Below are 26797 nucleotides of genomic sequence, written 5' to 3' on the forward strand. Positions count from 1 at the left end.
CATGCACGTTATTGTGCAACCATCACCTCTGTCTAGATCCAGAATATTTTCATCACCCTAAAAGAAGACCCGGTCCCCATCAGCCGCTCACTCCCCATTTCCCTTCCCCCAGACCCTACATCCACTAATCTGCCTCCTGTCTCTATGGATTTGCCTGATCTGAGCCTTTCTTTTCTTTTCTTTCCTTTTTCTTTTCTTTTTTTTTTTTTTAGACAGAGTCTTGTCGCTCAGGCTGGAGTGCAGTAGTGCAAACACGCCTCACGGCAGCCTCGGCCTCCTAGGCTCAAGAGATCTTCCTGCCTCAGCCTCCTGTGTAGCTGGGACTACAGGAACATACCACCATGACTGGATAATTGTTTTTTTGTTTTGCTTTTTGTTTGTTTGTTTTTTTATAGAGACAAAAGGGTCTCGCTTTGTTGCCCAGGCTAGACTTGAACTCCTGGCCTCAAGGGAGCCTCTCACCATGGCCTCCCAAAGTGCTGGGATTACAGGTGTGAGCCACCACACCCAATGTAACCTGGACATTTCTGTAAATGGAGCCAAAAACTATTTGGCCTTTTGTGTCTGTCTGCTTTCACTGAGCATCATGTTTTCAAGGTTCATCCATATTGTAGCACTGATCAGTGTTTCATTCCTTTTTATGGCTAACATTCCATTGTATGGATCTAGGCGTTTATTTATTTATTTATTTATTTATTTATTTTAGAGATGGGGTATTGCTTCGTCACCCAGGCTGGAGTGCAGTGGCGCGAGCACAGCTCATTGCAGCCTCGACCTCCTGGGCTCAGGGGATCCTCCTGCTTTGAGCCCCCAAGTAGCTGGGACTACAGGTGCAGGTCACCCTGTTCAGCTAATTTTTGTATTTTTCTTTTGTAGAGAAGGGTTTTCCCCATGTTGCCCAGGCGGGTCTCAAACTCCTGAGCTCAGGGGATCCACCCACCTTGGCCTCCCAAAGTGCTGGAATTACAGGCGTGAGCCACCACGCCCAGCCTTGGATCTAGGCTTTAAAGATTGGGGTCTCCAGGCTGGCTGCTCATGCCTGTAATCCCAGCATTTTGGGACGCTGAGGCAGGCGGATCATTTGAGGTCAGGAGTTCAAGACCAGCCTGGCTGACATGGTGAAACCACATCTCTACTAAAAATACAAAAATTAGCCGGGCGTGGTGGCAGGTGCCTGTAATCCCAGCTATTTGGGAGGCTGAGGCAGGAGAATTGCTTGAACCTGGGAGGTGGAGGTTGCAGTGAGCTAAGATTGTGCCACTGTACTCCAGCCTGGGTGACAGAGCGAGACTCTGTCTCAGAAAAAAAACAAAACAAAAACAAAACTGGGGTCTCATGTCTCATGACAGGGACAAGCCTATGCCTCTGCATAAAGCAAAATTCTGCCTGTGTCAACAGCAGTACCCAGTCCATAGCCAGAGCACCATAAATGCTGATCGGACAAAGGTGAATGAATGAATGATACAATCTGGCTGGAGTTGCTGGAAACAGCTCGGGGGTGTCACACACCTGATCTCTCACCCTGCATGCCTCTTACCAGCTGTGTAAACAAGGAGTCTCCCCGTCTTGTCCGTGCCTCAATTTCCTCTCTGTAAATGGGGTAAACCAGTAATTGTAGCCAAAACTGCTTTGAACGTGAGCCCTAGAGAATCAGGCAGGGCGAGGTTCGAATCCCAGCTCTGCCTCTGTGCGTGACCTTGGGAAGCGACTTTGCCTCCTTGGGGCTCAGTTTCCCCACCTGTAAAATGGGACCGCCTCATTCTGGGGCGTAATGGGGACGTTTAACGCGGTTCCTGGGGCAAAGAGGATGGGAGGAGAGTCAGTGCCGTCTTCTCCTGGGTGCGGTGGGTGTCCAAAAAATGGGCGGGGTGGGGATTTTAGACAGGGGAGCCCCCCTCCCTCGCGCAGCCAGACGCCTCTGGCTGGCGGGGGCGCATGCGCAGAGCGGCATCGCGGCCCCTTTATAAGCACTGAGGCGGCGCTGGGGCGAGCGGAGCGCAGGGCGCAGGGGCTGGACCCGGCGCGGAGCTAGCTGAGCCGCAGCGCAGCGTCCTTTGTGCCGCGCGACCGCCCCGGGATGCGTCCGAGCTAGGAGCCAGGTGGGGGGTCCGTGAGGGGACCGTGTTGGCGGGGAGAAGACTTTGGGATTAGAGACAGAGCTCGGGATTAGGGAGAGGACACGAGACCAGGGAGAAGCCCCCAGAATGGGGAGGGGGCTGAAGCGGGGGAGGGGAGCCCCGGGTTGAGGAGGGAGCGTAAACTGGGAGGGGGCTTGGGAATGTCAGGTGGACACACATTTGGGGAGGAAGGTTGTCCGTGGAATGCGGAGACAACCCCCCGGTGGGGAGGGGGCCGGGCTGGGGGTGGGTCTCAGGGTTGGGGAGGGAGCAATGGGAAACAGGGTTAGGGGAGGGGCCCCCCGAGTTTGGAGAGAAGAAGAGGACACCCAGATGCCGAATGGGGGGACTCTGGAACAGGGCACCCCCGTATCTCAGCCGAGACACCCCAGGATTTTAAGTGGGGATTCCCAATTTGCGGATGAATGGAGGATTCCGGGCCGGACTGCAGTGGGGAGGGGGCCCCCCAGATCACCCTGTGCCCAGTGGAAAGGTATCTGCGCTGAGAGGAACGGCCATGGGGAAGGGGCGCCCTGCCGTCTCCCTGTCCTTTTGGGTCAGGTCCGTTCTGACTCAGGGAGGAGGTCCTGGGGGGCCCCATCCCAACGTGGTTCCCCGTTATTCCCTTAGACCTTGGGTTGAGGTGTTGTCCCTTATCCCAGGGAACACACTGGGTGTCCCAGGTGAATGTTGGGTGGGGGTCCCCTAGACTGCCCAGCTATGGATCCCCAGGACCTGTGAGGGATACCAGCTCAGAGCGGGGGCTGTCCCCCAGCACCTTCACAGCCTCCCACGTCTTTACAGCATGACACAGACCCCTACCCCCGTCCCCTTTAGTTCCACCTGTCCATATGGACACGTGTGGAAGCCCTGGCTTGGTTTGGGGGCACAGACGCTGGGAAGTAAGGGGCTGGGACCCCAGGCCCTGTCTGGGCAGGAGCGACCCCCATCCCTACGCGCGGGGCTTTGTTCCTCTCAGGCAGCATCAATGAGAAACAACCAGGCCAGGGAGAGGGTTGGCTCTGGGCCCCAGCGGGGGACGTGGGGGCGGGGCGGGCAGGGAGGGGTGGGTGCACTGTGGGACCCCACTGGGGGACTATGGTTGATGGACATTCTGAAATCAAAGTTCCCCCTCAAGGATATGGGGGTTTTGTGTGTGTGTCCGCCCTGGACAGGCGGGGAGGGGGAGTATGCCCAGGGGTTCTAGGGTCCCCTGTGAATCTGATGTGACTGTGGTTGTGTCTTTGTCAGAAAACTTGTGCTGAGGGCCACATCACCATGTGGCAAAATGATGAGTGCCCATCGGTCACTGAGGCCACATTTATCCATCTCAGTTTGTGCCAGGGGCTGGCATCGCCGTGTGAGTGAGTGAGGAGCTATGTCTGAGGCTGTTCCGTTCATCAAGGGGTTTATGTGGGGGGGGCCCGAGACTGTGGGTGTGTGTCTTTGTGCAGAAGACATGCCGCCTGTCTTGTAAGTGCCCATATTGTCTCTCTTTGTTAATGTCACTGTGAATCTGTGTGAGTGTGTGTTTCCCCCCGGGTCTGTGTCTGGGGTGTGTGGCTGTGTGTGTCCCGCTTGTGTATCTGGAGGGGCCAAGGGTTCTTTCCATGAGATTGGCAGTGTGCACCCTGGGCATGGGGGTGTGGAATGCGGTCTGTGTTCAGAGTTGGGGCACTAACAGGGAAAGCTTGAGCACGGGTTGAAGTCCCCAAGGGGCAGCCTGGGGTGATGACTGAGCCGATCTCCCTTTCTCCTCCACGGAGTTCCACATTCACACCCATGCACACTAATACACCCTGACTCTCAGGTCAGAAACACACACATATGCGCACAGCCCCCTGCCGAGGGACACTCAGACCCACACACAACCACAGATCACACTAGGTCCCATGTGCTCCACCCGGTGCACGGAGCTGCTGCAGGCCCTCACACACAACATGCACACACCACATGGCACAACCGCCTGCACACCCTTGCCAGGACACAACACCCCGGACACACACCCCGTCACGCTCACAAATGCCCATTGGCAAACTCACCCTCATTCAGTGCTAACCGAGACTTGGGATGGGGGTGAAGTGAAGGAGGGGACACACACATACACACACTCACACACACACTCACACACACACTCACACACACACACACATTCACATGGATCTGAGCTGCCCCTCCTCCAGCACCCCGCAGGCCCCTGCTTGCATATGCATGAGGCTCGTACATTATTCATGAGGGCACGGGCCCCAGACAGCTGTGTAAATGCTCATCTCTGGCCGCCCTGGGGAGGAGGTATTTTAAGAGAAGGGTGTGGGTGTGTGAGGGTGCGAGTGGAAGGGAGTGGGAGGGTGTGTGTGGGGAGTGTGCACCTGAAACTGTGTCTGTCACCATGTTGGGCAACCTCAGTATATTTTTAGTGTATACATGAGGCTTTGTGTCTAAAGAGCTGTTTTTAAATTTAACATTTCTAGGACTTTGCAAGTCTTAGGTCATTTCGTCCTCACAGTAGCTGTAGGCGGTACTTGCTGGATAATCTCCATTTTACAGGTGGGGAAACTGAGGCACAGAGAGATGGAAGCAGCTAGTCCTGGATTAGAAGCAGGGCTATCTGGATGTAGTCTGACCTCTTAATGGGGGGTGTGTGTGTGTGTGCGCGCGCGTGTACGCGTGTACGTGTATGTGTGTGACAGAGAGAGACAGAGAGAAAGAGAGAATTCTCTGGCCTTGTCCATTCCTAAGGCCCTGCTGGGGGCAGGTGCAACCTGGAGTCCTGTCTCTCTCTAATACCTGGCCAGGCCTAGAACAGCCGTGAGGGGACCGCACACTTGCTTGGAGTTCCAAGGGGAAGAAATGAGAACAGCCTGAGATGAAGGCAGAGGTTACTGAGGTTTACAAGTTGGTAGTTGGGAGCACCGGTCCAGGGTCTGGCCTTGACCTCTACCCTGCTGTGCAGCCTGAGGCAAACCTCTAGCCATCTCTGGTCCCCGAGGCATCCTGTTGGCAGGCGGGAGGCAGGGGTGGACCAGGTGGGCTTTGCCGCCGCGTTGCCGCCTCAGAGTTCAGCACCACGGACAGGTCCCAGGCCGGCCTCCCAGCCGAGAACTCTGGCAGCTGGGAAGGAGAACTGGGGAAGGGGACAGCTGTCCCCTACAACCTCCCCTTCTGGACTCTGTTCACACCCCTTCCTCAAGGATAATTTCTTATAGGGGCAGGGAGCAAGGGTTGGGTTTGCAAATGATGTTCTAATTTTCCATCTGCGCCCACCTCCTCAGCCTGGTGAGGGGGATTGGCAGGGGTGGGAGGTTTCGGGGAGGGACCACCTCCCCAGGATTCCTAGTCTCTGGGAGAATGTGAAGTCAGGAAATGTACTGCTGTGTCCCAACGACTGGCTTTGCTCACAGTAGGCACTTAATAATTGTCCACTTTATCCCTATGGGTCCTAGCCCCTATAGGGAACTGGACCCACAATTGAAGTTTGTCTGTGGGCCTAAGAAGCATCTTTGTTGGGCTGTGTGAAGTCAGGAGGAGGATGGGTGGGCAGGGGTGAGCCCCTTCCTCCAGCTAGGAGTTGGCGGCTCCTCCAAAATCCCAGAAACCAAGAATAGAATCTTGGTGACAACCAAATCCTGGAATTGAAGCTGCGAATCGTGTCAGCCAGCAAACCCAGATTAAAGGATGGCTTAGAGGCCAGCCTGCTGCCTGGACTGGGGATGCTGGGAGGACTGGGATGGACTGCTGCCCTCTAGGAGACACTAGTCTGATGGAGGAGGCTGACTTGAAAAATGATATTTCAGTCTTGGCTGTGTTAAGGTCAGTAATAATAATAGCAGCAGCTAAAATGTACCCCTTACTGCATGAGGTAGTTCTAAGCATTTTATATATATTGACTCATCCGTTCCTTTCAACCACCTGATGTTATCCCCATCTGATCCACAGAGAAAGTAAGGCACAGAGAAGGTAAGCAACTTGTCCAAGATCACACACAAGGAACAGTGAGTCAATTCCAGATTTGATTCACGATAGTACCCAGGCTTCTGACCACAGACTTCATTGCTTACATTGTTTTTTGTTGTTTTGTTTTATTTTCAGACAGTCTTGTGCTGTCACCCAGGCTGGAGCGTGGTGGTGCGATCATAGCTCCCTGCAGCCTTGAACTCCTGGGCTCAAGCAATCCTCCCACCTCAGCCTCCTGAGTAGCTGGGACCAAAAGTGTGCACCACCAGACCCAGCTAATTTTTTAATAGAGATGAGATCTCACTATGTTGCCTAGGCTGGTCTCAAGCTCCTGGCCTCAAGCAATCCTCCTGCCTCAACCTCCCAAAGTGCTGGGACTATAGGCGTGAGCCACCGCGTCTGAGGTCAAGTGGCCCTGGGTTCGAATTCTGGCTCAGCCCTTTGCCGGCTCCTTCTGTGACCTAGAATAACACACTGGTCTCTCTGAGCCCTGGTTTCCTGATCTGTAGAGTGGGGGAGTTTGGTCCTGCCATGCTGAATATCTGGGAGGGTTGGGTTATGGCTCACTCCTCCCTCCCTTTCCATTTTGTTCCAGATCCAGGATGGGGGCCACGTTTGTCTGGGCCTTGGGCCTTTTGATGCCGCAGATGCTGCTCTTTGTGGCTGGGGAACAGGGTGAGTTGGTTTGTGGGGAGGGAGAGATTGGGGTCTGGGGGATGGACAATATGGGGCAGCTTTTGAGTTCCAGAGCCTTCCCCTGCTGGTCTCCTGGCATGGGATAGAGAATAAGATGAGAATAGATTTTAAAAGGTCTTTGAACAGTCAAAAGCGAACAAGATACCTAAGAGGTTATTTTTAGTCATTGTCAGCAGAAGCTGGAGATTCCCGCCTCTCATCGTTTTGCTCAGATGAACTGGAGAGAGAGAAAGAAAGAAATGAGAATAGTGCAGAGATTGATTCGTGATGTCTGCCAAGGGTGGAGCAATGGAAATAAAGGTCTGGGTGCCTCTGCTGGTGGTCAAGAGCCCAGATTTTAGAAATCCCTCACATATTTGGTCTGTGACCTTAGGCAAGCATAATGATCTCTCTGAACTTCAGTTTCCTCAACTTTCCCCAAAGAGAATGAGACATTGCTACTCTGCAGATGGTTATGAAAATCAAATGAGCTGATTGCTATAAAGTGCCTGTTATAAAGACAGTACTCCGCAAACACCATTTCCTTTTCATTAGCTGTCTCTCGCTTTACCTTTCGGAAAAACTGGGACTCAGGGAAGGAAAATGCCTCTCCTGGGGCCATACAGTGAGTCAGTGGCACTGGAGTAAAATCCTTGTCCTTATAAAAATAAAGTGAGGGGCAAGGCACAGTGGTTGATGCCTATAATTCTAGCACTTTGGGAGGCAGAGGCAGGCAGATCACTTGAGGTCAGGAGTTCCAGGCTAGCCTGCCCAACATGGTGAAATTCCATCTCTACAGAAAATACAAAAATCAGCAAGGTGTGGTGGCACATGCCTGTAATCCCATCTACTCAGGAGGCTGAGGCATGAGAATCGCTTGAACCTAGGAGGCGAAGGTTGCAGTGAGCCGAGCTCATGCCACTGCACTCCAGACTGGGTGACAGAGTCAGACTCAAAAAAATAATAATAAGGCTTGGTGTGGTGGCTCACGCCTATAATCTCAGAACTGTGGGAGGCCAAGGTAGGCGGATCAGTTGAAGTCAGGAATTGGAGACCAGCCTGGCCAACATGGTGAAACTCATCTACTAAAAATGCAAAAATTAGCCAGGCATTGTGGCACGCACCTGTAATCCCACCTACTTGGGAGGCTGAGGTGTTGATTGAACTCAGGAGGCAGAGGTTGCAGTGAGCTGAGATCATGCCACTGCACTCCAGCCTGGGAGACAGAGCGAGACTCCATCTCAAAAGTATAAATAAATAAAATAATAATAATAATAATAATAAGGGGCTGGGCACAGTGGCTCATACCTATAATCCCAGCACTTTTGGGAGGCTGAGATGGGAGGACTGCTTGAGCCTAGGAGCTTGAAGCTGTAATGAATTGTGATCATGTCACTGCACTCCAGCCTGGACGATAGAGACTCCATCTCTAAAAATAATTTTTTTTTTTTTGAGACGGAGTTTTGCTCTTGTTGCCCAGGCTGGAGTGCAATGGCGCGATCTTGGCTCACTGCAACCTCCGCCTCCCAGGTTCAAGCAATTCTCCTGCTTCAGCCTCCCGAGTAGCTGGGATTACAGGCATGAGCCACCACACCCAGCTAATTTTGTATTTTTAGTAAAGACAGGGTTTTCTCCATGTTGGTCAGGCTGGTTTCAAACTCCAAACCTCAGGTGATCTGCCCGCCTTGGTCTCCCAAAGTGCTGGGATTATAGGCATGAGCCATCGCGTCCAGTCACTGCTTGGATTCTGAGGTCAAGTGGCCCTAGGTTTGAATTCTGGTTCAGCCCTTTTTAAAAAAAATTTAAAAGAGGGAAATAGCAGTTCCTGCTTGGTTCTTGCCTCTGAGTCACGCCCTCTCTCCACCTTCTCCAACCCAGGCACACAGGATATCGCCGATGCCAGCGAAAGGGGGCTCCACATGCAGAAGCTGGGGTCTGGGTCCGTGCGGGCTGCGCTGGCGGAGCTGGTGGCCCTGCCCTGTCTCTTTACCCTGCAGCCACGGCCTAGCGCAGCCCGAGATGCCCCTCGGATAAAGTGGACCAAGGTGCGGACTGCATCGGGCCAGCGACAGGATTTGCCCATCCTGGTGGCCAAGGACAACGTCGTGAGGGTGGCCAAAAGCTGGCAGGGACGAGTGTCACTACCTGCCTACCCCCGGCGCCGAGTCAACGCCACGCTACTTCTGGGGCCGCTGAGGGCCAGTGATTCTGGGCTGTACCGCTGCCAGGTGGTGAGGGGCATCGAGGATGAGCAAGACCTGGTGCCCTTGGAGGTGACAGGTCAGCTGGGGGCAAAGGAGGGGCTGGGGAGCTGGGAGAGGGAGGGATGAACCTGGTGCCTACCCACCAAATGTCACCTTAGAAATCGCTCCCTGAGACCTGGCGTGGTGTCTCACACCTGTAATCCCAGCACTTTGGGAGGCCAAGGTGAGTGGATCACTTGAGCACAGGAGTTTGAGACCGGCCTGGGTAACATGGTGAAACCTTGTCTCCACAGAAAATACAAAAATTAGCCGGGCATTGGTGGCACATGCCTGTAGTCCAGCTACTCGGGAGGCTGAGGTGAGAGGATCGTTTGAGCCCGGGAGGTTGAGGCTACTCCACTCTAGCCTGGATGACAGAGGGAGACTCTGTCTCAAAAAAAAAAAAAAAAAAAAGAAAAAAAAAAAAAAAGGAAAGAAAGAAATCACCCTCTGAACAGGGATTCCCCTTCAATTCTTCTGATAAAGTCATAAAGTCTTTATGGTGCCTGTAATCCCAGCACTTTGGGAGGCCGAGGCGCATGGATCAGTTGAGGTCATGAGTTTGAGACCTGCCTGGCCAACATGGTGAAACCCCGTCTTCAAAAAAAAAAAAAAAATTAGCCAGGCATGGTGATGCATGCCTATGATCCCAGCTACTTGGGAGGCTGAGGCAAGAGAACTGCTTGAACCCAGGAGGCGGAGGTTGCAGTGAGCTGAGATCGAGCCACTGCACTCCAGCCTGGGCAACACAGTGAGACTGCCTCAAAAGAAAAAAAAAAAACGAAGTCTTTATGGGTATGGGTACTATCTTTAACACCTCTCTTTTTTTTTTTTTTTTTTTTTTGAGATGGAGTCTCACTCTGTCCCCCTGGCTGGAGTGCAGTGGCCGGATCTCAGCTCACTGCAAGTTCCGCCTCCCGGGTTCAGGCCATTCTCCTGCCTCAGCCTCCCGAGTAGCTGGGACTACAGGCGCCCGCCACCTCGCCCGGCTAGTTTTTTTGTATTTTTTAGTAGAGACGGGGTTTCACTGTGTTAGCCAGGATGGTCTCGATCTCCTGACCTCGTGATCCACCCGTCTCGGCCTCCCAAAGTGCTGGGATTACAGGCTTGAGCCACCGCGCCCGGCCAACACCTCTCTTTTTTAGCTATGAGGGAGAAGTCTCCAGCTCAGACTTCTGGGGGCCACATTATCTAGGCAGGATTTTTTTTTGTTTCGTTTTGAGATGGAGTCTTGCTCTTGTTGCCCAGGCTGGAGTCCAGTGGTGCTATCTAAGCTCACTGCATCCTCCGTCTGGGCAGGATTTTGCTTGGAGTCAATTTTATGGTTATCTGATTTTATGTAAGACAAAGGATACTGGCTTTCTATTTAAAATAGAAATAAAAAATTCCTTGTAAAATAAACAAGTTTTTTTCTAAGTGAGGCAATTTTTTAAAAGTAAGTTAATTAAAAATGTATATTAAATATTAAGCAAGAACAGTTCTCAAATACCTATTTAACCAATTCCTTTATTAAATTCTTGTTGAGCTGCGTGTGGTAGTGCACACCTGTAATTTCAGCACTTTGGGAGGCTGAGGAGGAAGGCTCGCTTGAGCCCAGGAATTCAAGACCAGCCTGGGCAACATAGCAAGACCCTGTCTCTATTAAAAACAAAACAAAACAAAAAAACAGGGATGGGGGCCCAGTGGCTCATGCCTGTAATCCCAGCACTTTGGGAGACCAAGGCAGGAGGATCACTTAAGCTCAGGAGTTCGAGACCAGCATGGGCAACATAGTGAGACCTTGTCCCTACAAAATTCCAAATTCCAAAACATTAGCCAGGCATGGTGGTATGTGCCTGTAGTCTTAGCTACTCAGGAGGCTGAGGTGGGAGGATTGCTTGAGTCCCGAGAGATCAAGGCTGCAGCGAGCCCTGATCATGCCACTGCACTCCAGTCTGGGAAACAGAGCAAGACCCTGTCTCAAAAATAATAATAATATGGCTGGGCGCAGTGGCTCAAGCCTGTAATCCCAGCATTTTGGGAAGTTGAGGCGGGTGGATCATGAAGTCAGGAGTTCAAGACCAGCCTGGCCAAGATGGTGAAACTCCTTCTCTACTGAAAATACAAAAATTAGCCAGGCATGGTGGCACATGCCTGTAACCCCAGCTACTCGGGAGGTGAGGCGGGAGAATTGCTTGAACCCAGGAGGTGGAGGTTGCAGTGAGCCGAGATCGTGCCATTGCACTCCAGTCTGGGCAACAAGAGTGAAACTCCGTCTTAAAAATAATAGTAATAATAATACAACTAAATAAGCCAGATGTGGTGGCTCATACCTCTAATCTCAGCATTTTGAAAGACTAAGGCAGGAGGATTGCTTGAGCCCAGGAGTTCAAGACCAGCCTGAGCAAGATGGTGAGACCCCATCTCTACAAAAAAATTTTTTTTTAATTAGCAGGGCATGGGCCGGGCGCGGTGGCTCAAGCCTGTAATCCCAGCACTTTGGGAGGCCGAGACGGGTGGATCACGAGGTCAGGAGATCGAGACCATCCTGGATAACACGGTGAAACCCCGTCTCTACTAAGAAATACAAAAAACTAGCCGGGCAAGGTGGCGGGCGCCTGTAGTCCCAGCTACTCGGGAGGCTGAGGCCGGAGAATGGCGTGAACCCGGGAGGCGGAGCTTGCAGTGAGCTGAGATCCGGCCACTGCACTCCAGCCTGGGCTACAGAGCGAGACTCCGTCTCAAAAAAAAAAAAAAAAAATTAGCAGGGCATGGCTGGATCACGCCTATAATCTCAGCACTTTGGGAGGCTGAGGGGGGTGGATCATGAGGTCAGGAGATCAAGACCATCCTGGCTAACACAGTGAAACCCCATCTCTACTAAAAAATACAAAAAAATTAGCCCGGCGTGGTGGCGGACGCCTGTAGTCCCAGCTACTCAGGGGGCTGAGGCAGGAGAATGGTGTGAACCTGGGAGACGGACTTTGCAGTGCGCCGAGATTGCACCACTGCACTCCAGCCTGGGCGACAGAGCGAGACTCCATCTCAAAAAAAAAAAAAATTTAGCAGGGCATGTTAGTGTGCACCTGTAGTCCCAGCTCATCAGGAGGCTGAGGTGGGAGGATCGCTTGAGCCTGGAAGGTTGGAGGCTGCAGTGAGCGAGATCACACCACTGCACTTCATTCAGCCTGGGTGACAGAGGGAGACTCTGACTCAAATAAATAAATAAATAGTCAAAAACTAAAAATAAAGAGCAGGGTTTGGCACACAGTAGATGCTCAATAAATGACTCAGTGAATGGATTGTTGCACAGCAAACATCCTGTGGACTCCTGCTGGGAAATCTGTTTCCCTTAACTTACATTGACCTTGGGCAAGTCCCTGATTCCTGTCTTGGGTCTTAACCTGCATACCCCCAAACGGTGAACTGGGGACACAGTGTCTCACCATATAGTTTATGGGGTCAACAAATCATCCCCTTTCAAAGGTCTTATTTCTGAAAATTGATAAAAGCTAACAACAACAACAACAAACTGATTGGGAGTGAGGCAAGTGAATTCCACATCTAGGTGACTTCAATTTCATTCATTCAGCCAAACTCTTTTTGTTGTTGTTTGAGACAGATTCTCACTCTTTCACCCAGGCTGGAGTTCAGTGATACGATCTTGGCTCACTGCAACCTCTGCCTCGTGGGTTCAAGTGATTCTCCTGCTTCAGCCTCTGGAGTAGCTGGGATTACAGGTGCACACAACCACACCTGGCTAATTTTTGTATTTTTAGTAGAGACAGGGTTTCACCATGTTGGCCACGCTGGTCTCCAACTCCTAGCCTCAAGTGATCTGCCAGCCTCGGTCTTCCAAAGTGCTGGGATTACAGGCATGAGCTGCTGTGCCCAGACATTCAGCCAAACATTTATTGAGCACCTATTCTGTACTGGTCCAATGCTGAGGACACAAGGGCTCTCAGTAGGATAAGACAGAACAAGGTGTTTCATTTCTTTGTCTTGTTCAGCCATTTCTTTCATCCCTAAATCAGAATTTGAATCACAGTGAGCCTGTTACTGGTGCTTCATATCCTGGCTTACATGTCACCTCCTCCAAGAAGCCTTCCAGGACCACATTTCCAGGCCAGGCAAGAACCACATTTGATCTTCCATTGCTGCCTACACTTCCCTATCAGCACATGCACTTAATTCCTAAAAGGCAGAATCTCTCTGTCAGCCTTCTCCACACCTCCTGCCACCTCCAGGGCCTAACCCTGGGCATGAAGAGTGCTATCTTTGGAGTCAGATCTCTCTGAATTTGAATTCTGGTTCTGCTTCTTATTTGCTGCGTGGCCCTGGACCTGTCCCTCAACCTTTCTGACCCTTAGTTTCCTCCTCTGGAAGCAATCAGATTTGTTGTAAGAGTTCAATAAGATAATGCTTACAAATGCTTTTCTTTTTAAAAATGTTTTATTTATTTATTTATTTGAGACGAAGTCTTGTTCTGTCTCCCAGGCTGGAGTGCAGTGGCTCAATCCCGGCTCACTGCAACGTCCGCCTCCTGGGTTCAAGCGATTCTCCTGCCTCAGCTTCCTGAGTAGCTGGGATTACAGGCGTGTGCCACCACGCCCAGCTATTTTTTGTATTTTCAGTAGAGACAGGGTTTCACCATGTTAGCCAGGCTAGTCTCGAACTCCTGACCTGAAGTGATCCGCCCACCTTGGCCTCCCAAAGTGCTGGGATTACAGAAGTGAGCCACCACACCCGGCTGTAAATGCTTTTCACATTGTAAATATTTGCTAACTTGTAACCCTTTATGGCCATTGTTATCAGTTTCCTCATCTGTAAAATAGGGGCATATGGATCTTGCTTCCCACCCTCGACCCACACTGTATGTGGGTCTATTATTATCAGACAGGAGTGGGGAGTCATTCTGCAAGAGGTAGGTCTGTTCTTGAAGATTCCAGCATAAGTCGACTGCCCCCCCATCCTGGATGTTCCCCCACAGGTGTTGTGTTCCACTACCGGGCAGCCCAGGACCGCTATGCACTGACCTTCGCTGAGGCCCAGGAGGCCTGCCATCTCAGCTCAGCCATCATTGCAGCCCCTCGGCATCTACAGGCTGCCTTCGAGGATGGCTTTGACAACTGTGATGCTGGCTGGCTCTCTGACCGCACTGTTCGGTGAGGGGGATACACAGGGCAGGGAGATGAAGACTAGCCCATGGGGAAGGAGGTTCCTTGGGGGCTCCAGGAGTACACATCTGAGAGGGACCCTCCCCTTGTGTTGTCAGGTATCCTATCACCCAGTCCCGTCCTGGTTGCTATGGTGACCGTAGCAGCCTTCCAGGGGTTCGGAGCTATGGGAGACGCAACCCACAGGAACTCTACGATGTGTATTGCTTTGCCCGGGAGCTAGGGGGTAAGTCTGGGACTGGCAGGACCCGGCCCCTCCGCCTCTCTTTGAGCCTCTATCGTTCTCCCCAATTCCCATCCTCCCGGGTCCTTATGCAAGTCTCCTGTCTTATACCTCTCTAAACCTGCAACCAAGACATGATCCCACCCATTTTCTGAGCTTTCCATGCTTCCCTGAGTCCCCCTCCCTCCCTTTGCCCCCTTCCTCTCTCTGATCCTCTTTCCCTCTCTGATCTCCTGTCCCCTGCCTGCCTCCCTGTCCCTACCCGCTTCCTCCTCTGTGAGCCCCCTTCACCGAGCCCCTCCCTCTCCTGAAGCCCGACTTGCCCATGTGCCTGAGTTACTCCATTTGTAAAAAGAGACTTAGCCCTGCATGAGAGGTAAGGACAACGATGGTCCCGGAGCTGGACGCAGAGCTGCGGTTGTCACCGTCTCTTTTAACCACCACCCTAACGTCCAGGTCGGGACTATTTGGAGTTGGACCCACTTCCTGGGCTCCAGGGGAGGGTTCCCCAGCCCCCCTGACCTCCACCCGCCCTTCCCGCAGGAGAGGTCTTCTACGTGGGCCCGGCCCGCCGCCTGACACTGGCTGGCGCGCGTGCACAGTGCCGCCGCCAGGGTGCCGCGCTGGCCTCGGTGGGACAGCTGCACCTGGCCTGGCATGAGGGCCTGGACCAGTGCGACCCAGGCTGGCTGGCCGACGGCAGCGTGCGCTACCCGATCCAGACGCCGCGCCGGCGCTGCGGGGGCCCAGCCCCCGGCGTGCGCACCGTCTACCGCTTCGCTAACCGGACTGGCTTTCCTTCGCCCGCCGCGCGCTTCGACGCCTACTGCTTCCGAGGTGCGTGCGTCCCCTGGTGGCCGCTCCCCCAGGGCTTTCACTTTGGCGAAGGCCACGCCCCTGAAAGCCTCGCCAAGCCAAGGCAGAGAGACACGTGGAAGCTCACTTTGTGATAAGCCACGTCCCTGGGTGAGGGCCAAGTCTCTGGGTGAGGGCCACGCCCCCGGGCGAAGGCCACACCCCTTACGACAAATAAGGCTCCAAAGGAGGCCACTGTGGTGGGGAATCATCTTTGCTGGGTGGGCTGTATCTCCTGAGGTCTGGAGGCCCCATAACCCTGAAAGACAAGCCCTTGGGTGGGGCATATTCTACGTAGAGACACGCCCATACACATACACACCCCCGTGGAAGAGATTATGCCTCAATTGGCCACCTCTGGGCTCCACACCGGGGGTGGGAGCAGGGATGACACTTGCCCTTGTTGGGGGACAGTGGGGACAGCTTTGGAAGCTGCAAGCATCACCCCAAAGGAGTCAAGTCCTCTAAGTAAGCTGCCCCAATCTTGGCACGGGCATACCATGCCCACTGGGCGCCACTTGCACCAGGAGAGGATCCGTCATCAAAGTTGAGTTGAACCCCTCAACAGGCCGACTCAAGTTCATGAGAGTTGGACGCTGCCTGAGCTTTGCCCATGAGCCAAATTGTTTTGTTTTGTTTTTTTTTCCTTTTGAGATGGAGGCTCACTCTGTCACCCAGGCTGGAGTGCAGTGGTGCGATCTCGGCTCACTGCAACCTCCGCCTCCCGTGTTCAAGCGATTCTCCTGCCTCCGCCTCCCGAGTAGCTGGGACAGGAATGCGCCACCACGCCAAACTAATTTTTGTATTTTTAGTAGAGACGGGGTTTCACCATGTTGGCCAGGCTGGTCTTGAACTCCTGACCTCAAGTTATCCACCCGCCTTGGCCTCCCAAAGTGCTGGGATTATGGACGTGAGCCACCGCGCCTGGCCCAAATTCTTATAGCCCTCACTGCAGCCAGTTGACTCTGACCCTGACCGTGGCTCAGGTGGTCCCCAGCCTCAACAGTGGAGGTGAAGACTGCACTTCCCTCTCTCAGGCTGGGGGAATCTCAGAAACCACTTAGGAGAGACAGAGGTGCACAGGAGGCTTGTGCTGCAGCATGCCGGAAAGTGGGTAGACTTCAAGCAGAACTTCCCAGGCCACCCCTGGGCCTAACACAATCTCTTCTGCTTTCTCCCACAGCTCATCACCCCACATCACAACATGGAGACCTAGAGACCCCATCCTCTGGGGATGAGGGGGAGATTCTGTCAGCAGAGGGGCCCCCAGTTAGAGAACTGGAGCCCACCCTGGAGGAGGAAGAGGTGGTCACCCCTGACTTCCAGGAGCCTCTGGTGTCCAGTGGGGAAGAAGAACCCCTGATCTTGGCGGAGAAGCAGGAATCTCAACAGACACTCAGCCCTACCCCTGGCAACCCCATGCTGGCCTCATGGCCCACTGGGGAAGTGTGGCTAAGCACGGTGGCCCCCAGCCCTAGTGACACGGGGGCAGGCACTACAGCAAGTTCACACACGGAGGTGGTCCCAACTGACCCTACAGCTAGGAGGAGGGGGCGCTTCAAAGGGTTGAATGGGCGCTACTTCCAGCAGCAGGACCCGGAGCCGGGGCTGCAGGAGGGGATGGAGGCCAGCGCCCAGCCCCCAACCTCAGAGGCCGTGGGGAACCAAGTGGAGCCTCCGCTGGCCATGGCAGTCACAGAGATGTGGGGCAGTGGCCACAGCCGGAGCCCCTGGGCTGATCTGACCAATGAGGTGGATATGCCTAGAGCTGGTGAGTTGCTCTGGGGGAGGCGGGACCTACCTGGGGATCTGGAGGTGAGGGTGGAGAAGTAGCCATGGCTACACTCAGGATGAGGGAGGAAGCTGTGAATCCCAGCTGGGTGCTCTGGCCCCAGAAGCCCCCTCTCCATTGGGCCTGGAGTCCCACCAAAGGGGCTGCTGAGAGATCATTGTAATGACTGCCTTGATGTTGTTGCAGGTTCTGCTGGTGGCAAGAGCTCCCCAGAGCCCTGGCTGTGGCCCCCGACCATGGTCCCACCCAGCATCTCAGGCCACAGCAGGGCCCCTGTCCCGGAGTTAGAGAAAGCCGAGGGCCCCAGTGCCAGGCCAGCCACCCCAGACCTGTTTTGGTCCCCCCTGGAGGCCACTGTCTCAGCTCCCAGCCCTGCCCCCTGGGAGGCATCCCCCTTGGCCACCTCCCCAGATCTCCCTATGATGGCCATGCTGCGTGGTCCCAAACAGTGGATGCTACCACACCCTACCTCCGTCTCCACTGAGGCCAGTAGAGTTGAGGGACATGGTGAGGCCACGGCCACGGCTCCACCTTCCCCTGCTGCGGAGACCGAGGTGTATTCCCTGCCTCCCTTTTCGACCCCGACAGGACAGGGTGGAGAGGCCATGCCCACAACACCTGAGTCCCCCAGGGCAGACTTCAGAGAAATTGGGGAGACCGGCCTTGCTCAGGTCCACAAAGCTGAGCACCCCAGCTCCAGCCCATGGCCTTCTGTAAACAGGAATGTGGCTGTAGGTTTTGTCCCCACTGAGACTGCCACGGAGCTAACGGGCCTCAGGGGCATCTCGGGGTCTGAGTCTGGGGTCTTCGACACAGCAGAAAGCCCCACTTCTGGCTTGCAGGCCACTGTAGATGAGGTACAGGACCCCTGGCCCTCAGTGTACAGCAAAGGGCCGGGTGCAAGCTCCCCATCTGCCCCCTCGGGATCCCCTGGAGTCTTCTTGGTACCCAAAGTCACCCCGAGTTTGGAGCCTTGGGTTGCTACAGATGAAGGACCCACTGTGAATCCCAAGGATTCCACAGTCACGCCGGCCCCCAGTGATGCTAGTGGAATTTGGGAACCTGGATCCCAGTCGTTTGAAGAAGCTGAAAGCACCACCTTGAGCCCTCAGGTGGCCCTGGATACAAGCGTTGTGACGTCCCTCACGACCGAGCAGGGGGACAAGGTTGGAGTTCCAGCCATGTCTACACTGGCCTCCTCAAGCTCCCAATCCCACCCAGAGCCAGAGGATCAGGTGGAGACCCAGGGAACATCAGGAACTTCAGCGCCTCCTCATCAGAGCAGCCCCCTGGGGAAACCGGCTGTTCCTCCTGGGACACCGACTGCAGCCAGTGTGGGCGAGTCTGCCTTAGTTTCCTCAGGGGAGCCTACGGTACCGTGGGACCCCTCCAGCACCCTGCTGCCTGTCACCCTGGGCATAGAGGACTTCAAACTGGAGGTCCTGGCAGGGAGTCCAGGCGTAGAGAGCTTCTGGGAGGAGGTGGCAAGTGGAGAGGAGCCAGCCCTGTCAGGGACCCCTACGAATGAGGGTGCGGAGGAGGGTGAGTACAGAGTCCCAGGACTCTGAATGGTCAGGGCTTGGGGGGCAGGGGCTGGGGGAGCCCAGAGCAGAGAGGAATGGTTGTCCCTGAGGATCTGGAAGCTTTCTAGTGGGGCATGACGCTGGAGGTAGGAGCTTTTCGGGTGGAGTTGAATTTCAGAAATGACATTCCTGGCAGAGGAACGAGTACTGGCAAAGGCCAGGAGATGAAGTAGCACTTGAACAATTTTGGACACAGAGCATACATCCCAAGGAACAAAATTTGAGAGTGGTGAGTGGCCAGGTGCGGTGCCTCACACCTGTAATCCCAGCACTTTGGGAAGCCGAGATGGGCAGATCACTTGAGGTCAGGAGTTCAAGACCAGCCTGGCCAACATGGCGAAACTCTGTCTCTACTAAAAATATAAAAATTAGCCAGGTGTGTTGGCACACACCTGTAATCCCAGTTACTGGGGAAGCTGAGGCATAAGAATCGCTTGAATCCGGGAGGCGGAGGTTGCGGTGAGCCCAGATCGCACCACTGTACTCCAGCCTGGGTGACAGAGTGAGACTCCATCTCAAACAGAATAAAAACAAAAACAAAATATGGGAGTGGCGAGGCATTGAGTAGAGTCTGATTTAGGGAATGAGTTCAGTTACAAGCCATGTCTACATCTGCTTTGTGCTGGACAGTGGTGTGACGCCCAGGGGCTGGCTTTCCAGGATTCCCGGAGTCTGGGGAAGACAGAGCAGGACACAGACGCCTCCCAGGCGAGGCCAGAGGGAGGAGGCGTGGCAGGGACGGTTTCCTGGACAAATGTGAATGGGAACTGGAATTCAGTGATTTGACTCATGGGGGGCCTCAAGCCACAGGGAAAGTGGGTGCTGGGAAGGCACACAAGGGGCAAGGATCACCCCCATTCTACAGATAGCAAACCGAGGCTCAGGGAGGTACAACTCCACTTGGCTAATCAGTGGTCAAACCTCAACTGGAGCCCAAGTCAGCCTGAGTCTTAACTACTCTGTGGCCAGCAGCGTCCAGAGAAATCAGCTGCCCTGTTCTCCCTGGGGCCAGGTCGGCCTCAGCTCAGTCTGCAAATTCCAGCCCTTCTTAGGTCCTGCCAAATGAAGCTGAGTTTTTTGGCCAAATGAAATTTAAAAACAAACAAACGAAAAAGTGGCTGCATGCAATGGCTCATGCCTGTCATCCTAGCCCTTTGGGAGGCTGAGGTGGGAGAATCACTTGAGCTCAAGAGTTTAAGACCAGGCTGGGCAACATAGCAAGACACCATCTCTACTAAAAATAAAAAGAAATTAGCCAAGCTGCAGTGAGCTATGATAGCTCCACCACGAGACCCTGCCTCAAATCAAACTAACAAAACAAAACAAGCAGCTAATTAATGTCTTTTTTTCTGAGTTGCACACTTTTTTGTTGTTGTTTGTTTTTTCAGACTGAGTCTCACTCTGTCATCCAGCCTGGAGTGCAGTGGTGTGATCTCGGCGCACTGCAACCTCCACCTCCCAGGTTCAAGTGATTCTCCTGCCTCAGCCTTCTGATTAGATGGTATTACAGGCTCCCACCACCATGCCTGGCTAATTTTTGTATTTTTAATAGAGACGGGGGGTTTCATCATGTTGGCCAGGCTGGTCTCAAACTCCTGACCTCAGGTGATCCACCTACCTCGGCCTCCCAAAGTGCTGGGATTACAGGCGTGAGCCATGGCACCCGGTCGAGTTGCGCACTTTTATTAACACCATTGGCGTTTAACTACCGCAACCCCCTGCCCCTGCCTTTTTTTTTGAAAGGGTCTCACTCTGTCACCTAGGCTTGAGTGCAATGGCAGGATCATGGCTCAGTGCAGCCTTGACCTCCCTAGGCTCAGGTGATCTTCCTGCCTCAGGCTCCCAAGTAGCTGGGACCAGGTGTGCACCACTAGGCCTGGCTAATTTTTGTATTTTTTGTAGAGACAGACTTTTGCCATGTTGCCCAAGTTGGTGCCCCTTTTTTTGAAGGCAAAGTGTCATGATGATGGAAATAGCTGATGCAGGTTTCATCATCCAGCCTGTCACCTCTGGGCTGTGTTGGGGTGGGATCTATTTTATTTTGGTTTTTTTCCTTTTTATTTTTTCCAGACAGGGTCTTGGTCTGTCGCTCAGGCTGGAGTGCAGTGGGGCAACCATAGCTCACTACACCCAGGCTCAAGTGATCCTCCCATATCAGCCTCCGCAGTAGCTTGGACTACAGGCATGCAACCACCACACCCAGCTCTGTGTGTGTGTGTGTGTGTGTGTGTGTGTGTGTGTGTGTGTGTGTGTGTGTGGTTGTGTGTGAAGAGATGGGGTCTCCCTATGTTATCCAGGCTGGTCTCAAACTCCCGGGCTCAAGCGATCCTCTCGCCTTGGCCTCCCAAAGTGTTGGGATTACAGACGTGAGCCATAGCACCTGGCAGATCTTTTTTTCTTAGATGTCCCAGAGGCAGGCCGACCCAGGGGCAGGGCCGCTTGTATCCATAAAGGCTGACATTTATGGGTTACTGCCAGTGTGCTTGGTTTATTCAAAGCACTTTACTGGAGTTATCTTGGTTAATCCTTTTAATGTCCTTATGGGAAAAGCTCCAGTGTGATCCTCACTTTGCAGATAGGGAGACAGACACAGAGAGGTCAAGTACCTTGTGCAGCCATGCAACTAAGGGAGTGTCAAGCCTGGGGTTTGAATCCAGGTTGTCTGAACACAGGGCTTCTTTTGTTTTTTTTTTGAGATAGTGTCCTGCTCTGTCTCCCAGGCTAGAGTACAGTAGTGATCTCAGGTCACTGCAACCTCCGCCTCCCAGGTTCCACTGATTTTCATGCCTCAACCTCCTGAGTAGCTGGGATGCTGGGATTGTAGGCATGCATCACCATGCCTGTCTAATTTTTCTTTCTTTCTGTCTTTTTTTCTTTGAAACGGAGTCTCGCTGTGTCACCCAGGCTGGAGTGCAGTGGCGCGATCTTGGCTCACTGCAAGCGCCGCTTCCCCGGTTCATGCCATTCTCCTGCCTCAGCTTCCTGAGTAGCTGGGACTACAGGCGCCCACCACCACGCCCAGCTGATTTTCTGTATTTTTATTTTTTGTTATTTTATTTATTTATTTATTTATTTATTTGAGACAGAGTCTTGCTCTGTCACCCAGGCTGGAGTGCAGTGGTGAGATCTCGGCTCACTGCAAGCTCTGCCTCCCGGGTTCATGCCATTCTCCTGCCTCAGCCTCCCGAGTAGCTGGGACTACAGGTGCCCGCCACCGTGCCCGGCTAATTTTTTTTTTTTTTTTGGTGTTTTTAGTAGAGATGGAGTTTCACCGTGGTCTCGATCTCCTGATCTCGTGATCTGCCCACCTCCGCCTCCCAAAGTGCTGGGATTACAGGCGTGAGCAACCACGCCTGGCCCCCTGGCTAATTTTTGTACTTTTAGTAGAGATGGGGTTTCACCATGTTGACCAGATTGGTCTTGAGCTCCTGACTCAAGTGATCCGCCCGCCTCAGCCTCCTGAAGTGCTGGGATTATAGGCGAGAGCCACCGCACCTGGCTGGAAAACAGGGCTTCTGTCTCAGTCACTAGGTTGTGAAATGCTTAGTTCATTGGCATAAAAAAGTACATGAGGCTGGGCGTGATGGCTCATGCCTGTAATTCCAGCACTTTGGGAGGCTGAGGCAGGAGGATCACTTGAGCCCTCAGCAGAGCTCTGAGTTGGAGACCAGCCTCGGCAACATAGTGAGACCCCGTCTCTACAAAACAAATTTTAAAATTAGCATGGTGCATACCTGTGGTCCCAGCTACTCAGGGGTGCTGAGGTGGGAGAACCGCTTGACCCTGGGAGGTTGTGGCTGCAGTGAGCTATGATCATGCAACTGCACTCCAGCCTGGGGGACACAGCAAGACTCCGTCTCAAAAAAAAAAATAGTAATAATCTTAGGGTGGTGGTGAGAGAAGAGAGGGGCTATGTGGGGATCAACACTGGAAAGACGATCAGAAGGGAAGAAGTTCAATGCCCAAATGAATAGAGAAGGGGCAGTCAGAGAGGTGGGAGGGTGACCACACAGGAACACTAAGTAAACGGGGGTTGGAGCTGCACCTGGGCTGAGGCTGGGTCTGTCTTATACTTTTCTGGATCCTGGGGTCCACAATGAAGCCAGAGGCAGCAGGACGGAGATTGGCGGGCAGTGCTGGAGAGACCCAGGCGCCTACCCACCCGCCGCTTGCAGAAGAAATGCTAATGAAGCCAAAAATAAATGCAGCACCAGCGAGTGACTGAGTCACCGCCAGTCCGTGGGCAGGTGTCAGCAGCGCAGGGCACCTGGCGGGGCTCATGCGTCCCGCCGCCTGGCAGCCCTGTGCGTGTGCACACACGTGCAGGGCCATCGTCCAGCCACAGGCCCTGCCATCCACAAGCCCCTTTGCCATCCATGGGGTCACCCCAGGGACAGGCCTCAGCTACCTCAGGAGGGCCAGCTGCCACCTTCATTCCTTTAGCAAGCAATTACTGAGTGCCTGCTCTGTCCAGGACCCTGTGTTCAAACCAAATCCCCTGTCCTCTGAAAACTGATGTCCTAGAGCAACAGTCTAGAACTTTCCCAGGGATGGAAATGTTCTCTATCGACGCTAACTTGAAAAGTGGCTAGGACAACTGAGGGATGACGTTTTTACTTTTATTTCACTTTAATTGATTTAAGCGTGAATATCTATATGTGGCTGCCATATGGAACACCAGTGCTCTAGGGAGAGATACAGACAAGAAACGATTGTTCTAATAAAAAAAGTAAAGTAGTGTTCGCTTCAGCAGCACATATGCTAAAATTAGAACAATACAGAGAAGATTAGCACAGCCCCTGTGCAAAAAATGAAGCATTTCATTCTTTTTTTTTTTTTTTTTTTGAGATGGAGTCTCACTCTGTCACCCAGGCTGGAGTGCAGTGGCGTGATCTCAGCTCACTGCAACCTCCGCCTTCGGCATTCAAAGGATTCTCCTGCCTCAGCCTCCCAAGTAGCTGGGATTACAGGCTCCTGCCACCACGCCCAGCTAATTTTTTGTATTTTTAGTAGAGATGGGTTTCCCCATATTGGCCAGGCTGGTCTCGAACTCCTGACCTCAGGTGATCCATCTGCCTTGGCCTCTCAAAGTACTAGGATTACAGGCGTGAGCCACGGTGCCTGGCCTCTTTTTTGTTTTTTAATTTAATTTTTTTAAAATTTAATTCCACTGTGCAGTGGAATGGTCAGATGCTGCCCTGACAGGATCCGTGTTGGCTGGGGCAGGATGAGGATTTTTTTTTTTTTTTTTTCACTATGTCGCCCAGGCTAGAACCTATGTCTACTCCTGTGTCCCAATTTGTGAGAAGCACAGTGATGAGCAGGGTGTGCCCAAAGGAGGGGAAGGACACTTAAGTCAGGGAGGACACAGAAGCCTGTGTTCTGGGAGAAACATTCTACGAGGTCCTTCAGGCAGCCCTGGTCTCTGGGAGCCCCATTCCAGTTCAGGCTAAGGAAGGACTTTGCTACAGGCAGGGAAGTCCACAGATGCTTTGGGGCAGTTTCTGGAAGGAGTAAACTCCTCGTAACAGGGGGCATATGAGAGGGAGTTGGTGACCACTGGTTGGGGAAGTTATAAAGAGGACTCCATAAGGAGGGTTTGATTAAAGCAGTTTGGGGGCCTGGAGTCTTGATTCCAGGAAGGCAAAAGATCTGTGGTTTGACTCTTCCCCATACTACCCATCCATCCTGCAGCACACTCAGATCCCTGTGAGAACAACCCTTGTCTTCATGGAGGGACATGTAATGCCAATGGCACCATGTATGGCTGTAGCTGTGATCAGGGCTTCGCCGGAGAGAACTGTGAGATTGGTGAGTACCCCAGACTCAGGATCTGAATCTGAATTTGTTTGACTCCAGAGCCTTGGGTTGTACTCTAGCAACCATGCCCTCAGAATTCAGAGATCACAAAAAGCTGGTTTCAGATGCTCCATTCCCAAACCCCAGTCCTTACATCCAGCTAAATCAGCCCAGTTAGTGGATCCAGAATCAAACAGCTGAGCTTTCATCTCTGGTGTGCTGTCTCCCATTACTACCAGTCAGAGGTGGGAAGGGAAAGACAAAGGAATGATATGTCCGAGACTCCTCCCTGCAAAGGCCCTTTGGGGATCCTGCCCTTTCCTGGGTGGGTGGGAGGTATAAGCACTGCCACCAGAACTGTTGGGTGCTAGCTTCAAAGCCCAACACAAGAAATACTACCAATTATGAAATTACAACAACAAGTATAAGTGACATAATTTCTTGAGCTCTGTGCATCATCTTGACTTCACAACCTTCACAATCACAAGACTGATTACAGAATTATAACAATAAATATAAATGATATAATTTATTGAGCTCTTCTATTGCTTCCCTACTCACAATCACCTTGAGTAGGAGCCCATTATTATTACCATTTTCCAAAAAATAAGCTGAGTTTCAAGGAGGGAAAGTGACTTGCCCAGTACCATACGTGCCTCAAGCACTGTCTACACATGGACCGGTAGAAGAAGAACTCAATGAATATCTAGCTTTACCCACAAACAGCTTTGTGACTCTGTGCAAGTCTTTGCAAATGCCTAAAAGAGACTCCAACTTCAGCTTTCTATGAGCCTGTTTTTGAGAGTATAATCTTCACTTCTCTAGAGTCAGGGAGAATAGTCTGCACATCCTGGCTCTCAGCTGCCCCAATGGCATCTGCTCTCATTAATGCTAATTTATGTTAATTGTATGAGGTTCCACCCCCTTGCCTGCAGAGTCACTGGGCCATCTGTGCAGACTGCGACTGCTGCACTGAGGTCCAGGATGGATGGTAGGACTATGACCCCATCTTCTGCTTAGTTTCCTGCGGAGGCTCAGAGCCAAGGGGAAGCTGACCTCTGACTCAATCTCTTCTCCTCTCTGCCAGACATTGATGACTGCCTCTGCAGCCCCTGTGAGAATGGAGGCACCTGTATCGATGAGGTCAACGGCTTTGTCTGCCTTTGCCTCCCCAGCTATGGGGGCAGCCTTTGCGAGAAAGGTGAGTTTCTGTTGCAACCCCAGAAACAGTTCCAAGAGTGGGGTTGGGTGCCCAGCCACAGGCTTCCCCATATACTCCAGGTCCCTGCCTCCAGTTCCATGGCTGTGAGCCTTACACAAGATAAATTATTTTTTTAGACAAATAGTGCGTAACATAGAATTAACCATTTTATTTTATTTTATTATTTTATTATTATTTAGGTGGAATTTCACTCTGTCACCCAGGCTGGAGTGCAATGATGCCGTCTTGGCTCACTGCAACCCCCACTTCCCAGATTCAAGCAATTCTCCCTGCCTCAGCCTCCCAAGTAGCTGGGATTACAGACGCCTGCCACCATGCCTGGCTAATTTTTGTATTTTTTAGTAGAGACGGGGTTTTGCCATGTTGGCCAGGCTGGTCTTGAACTCCTGACCTCAGGTGATCCACCCACCTTGGCCTCCCAAAGTGCTGGAATTACAGGCATGTGCCCCTGTGCCTGCCCTATTTTATTTTATTTCATTTTATTTTATTTTACTTTATTTTTTTGAGATAGAGTCTCGCTCTGTCACCAGGCTGGAGTGCAGTGGCGTGATCTCAGCTCACTGCGACCTCCGCCTCCCTGGTTCAAGTGATTCTCCTACCTCAGCCTCCCGAGTAGCTGGGATTACAGGCACGCGCCACCACACCTAGCTAAATTTATTATTTTTTGAGACAGGGTCTCACCTTGGCACCCTGGCTGGACTACAGTGGTGCGATCTTGGCTCATTGTAGTTTTGACCTCCCAGGCTCAAGTGATCCTCCCACCTCAGCCTCCCCAGTAGGCTGGGACTACAGGCACATGCCACCATGCCTGGCTAATTTTTGTATATTTTGTAGAGACAAGGTTTCACCATGTTGCCCAGACTGGTCTTGAAGTCCTGAGCTCAAGCAATCTGTCCACATCAGCCTCACAATCTACTGGGATTACAGCCACTGAGCCCAGCCAAATTGACCATTTTAAAGTGTACATTTCAGTGGCATTCTGTACAATCACAATGTTGTATAGCCATCACCTCTCTCTAGTTCCAGAACTTTTTCAGCACCCCAGAAAGAAACTCTGTGCCCACTAGGCGGTCACTCCCTATTCCCATTCCCCAGACCCTGGCAACCGCTAATCTGCTTTCTGTCTCTGTGGATTTGCCTGTTCTAGACATTTCATATGAGTGGAATCTCAAAATATG

At 52.6% G+C, this 26797-nt stretch overlaps 1 protein-coding gene and 1 non-coding gene across 4 annotated transcripts in view; both read left to right on the forward strand.

Annotated features, from left to right (window-relative positions):
* The first annotated feature begins 1992 nt into the window (after nt 1-1992).
* NCAN (neurocan) overlaps nt 1993-26797 on the forward strand; it is a 40485-nt gene continuing 15680 nt past the window's right edge. For 2 of the 3 annotated variants that reach the window (XM_005588532.4, XM_074026477.1), the window contains exons 1-10: nt 1993-2099; nt 6667-6746; nt 8625-9026; nt 13959-14133; nt 14244-14371; nt 14912-15205; nt 16407-16994; nt 17202-18557; nt 24293-24409; nt 25485-25598. In XM_005588532.4, the coding sequence (XP_005588589.3) occupies nt 6674-6746; nt 8625-9026; nt 13959-14133; nt 14244-14371; nt 14912-15205; nt 16407-16994; nt 17202-18557; nt 24293-24409; nt 25485-25598 (3247 nt within the window). In that variant the 5' untranslated portion in view covers nt 1993-2099; nt 6667-6673. Of the gene's footprint in view, nt 2100-5780; nt 5928-6666; nt 6747-8624; nt 9027-13958; nt 14134-14243; nt 14372-14911; nt 15206-16406; nt 16995-17201; nt 18558-24292; nt 24410-25484; nt 25599-26797 lie in introns of those variants that run through there. The other variant, XM_065535301.2, reaches the window with a different exon arrangement.
* On the forward strand, nt 23336-23443 carry LOC123570412 (U6 spliceosomal RNA). Its single transcript, XR_006694594.1, has one exon. It is a non-coding gene; the product is annotated as a U6 spliceosomal RNA (small nuclear RNA).

This window comes from Macaca fascicularis, chromosome 19 (assembly GCF_037993035.2).
Source record: "Macaca fascicularis isolate 582-1 chromosome 19, T2T-MFA8v1.1".
Lineage (NCBI taxonomy): Eukaryota > Metazoa > Chordata > Mammalia > Primates > Cercopithecidae > Macaca > Macaca fascicularis.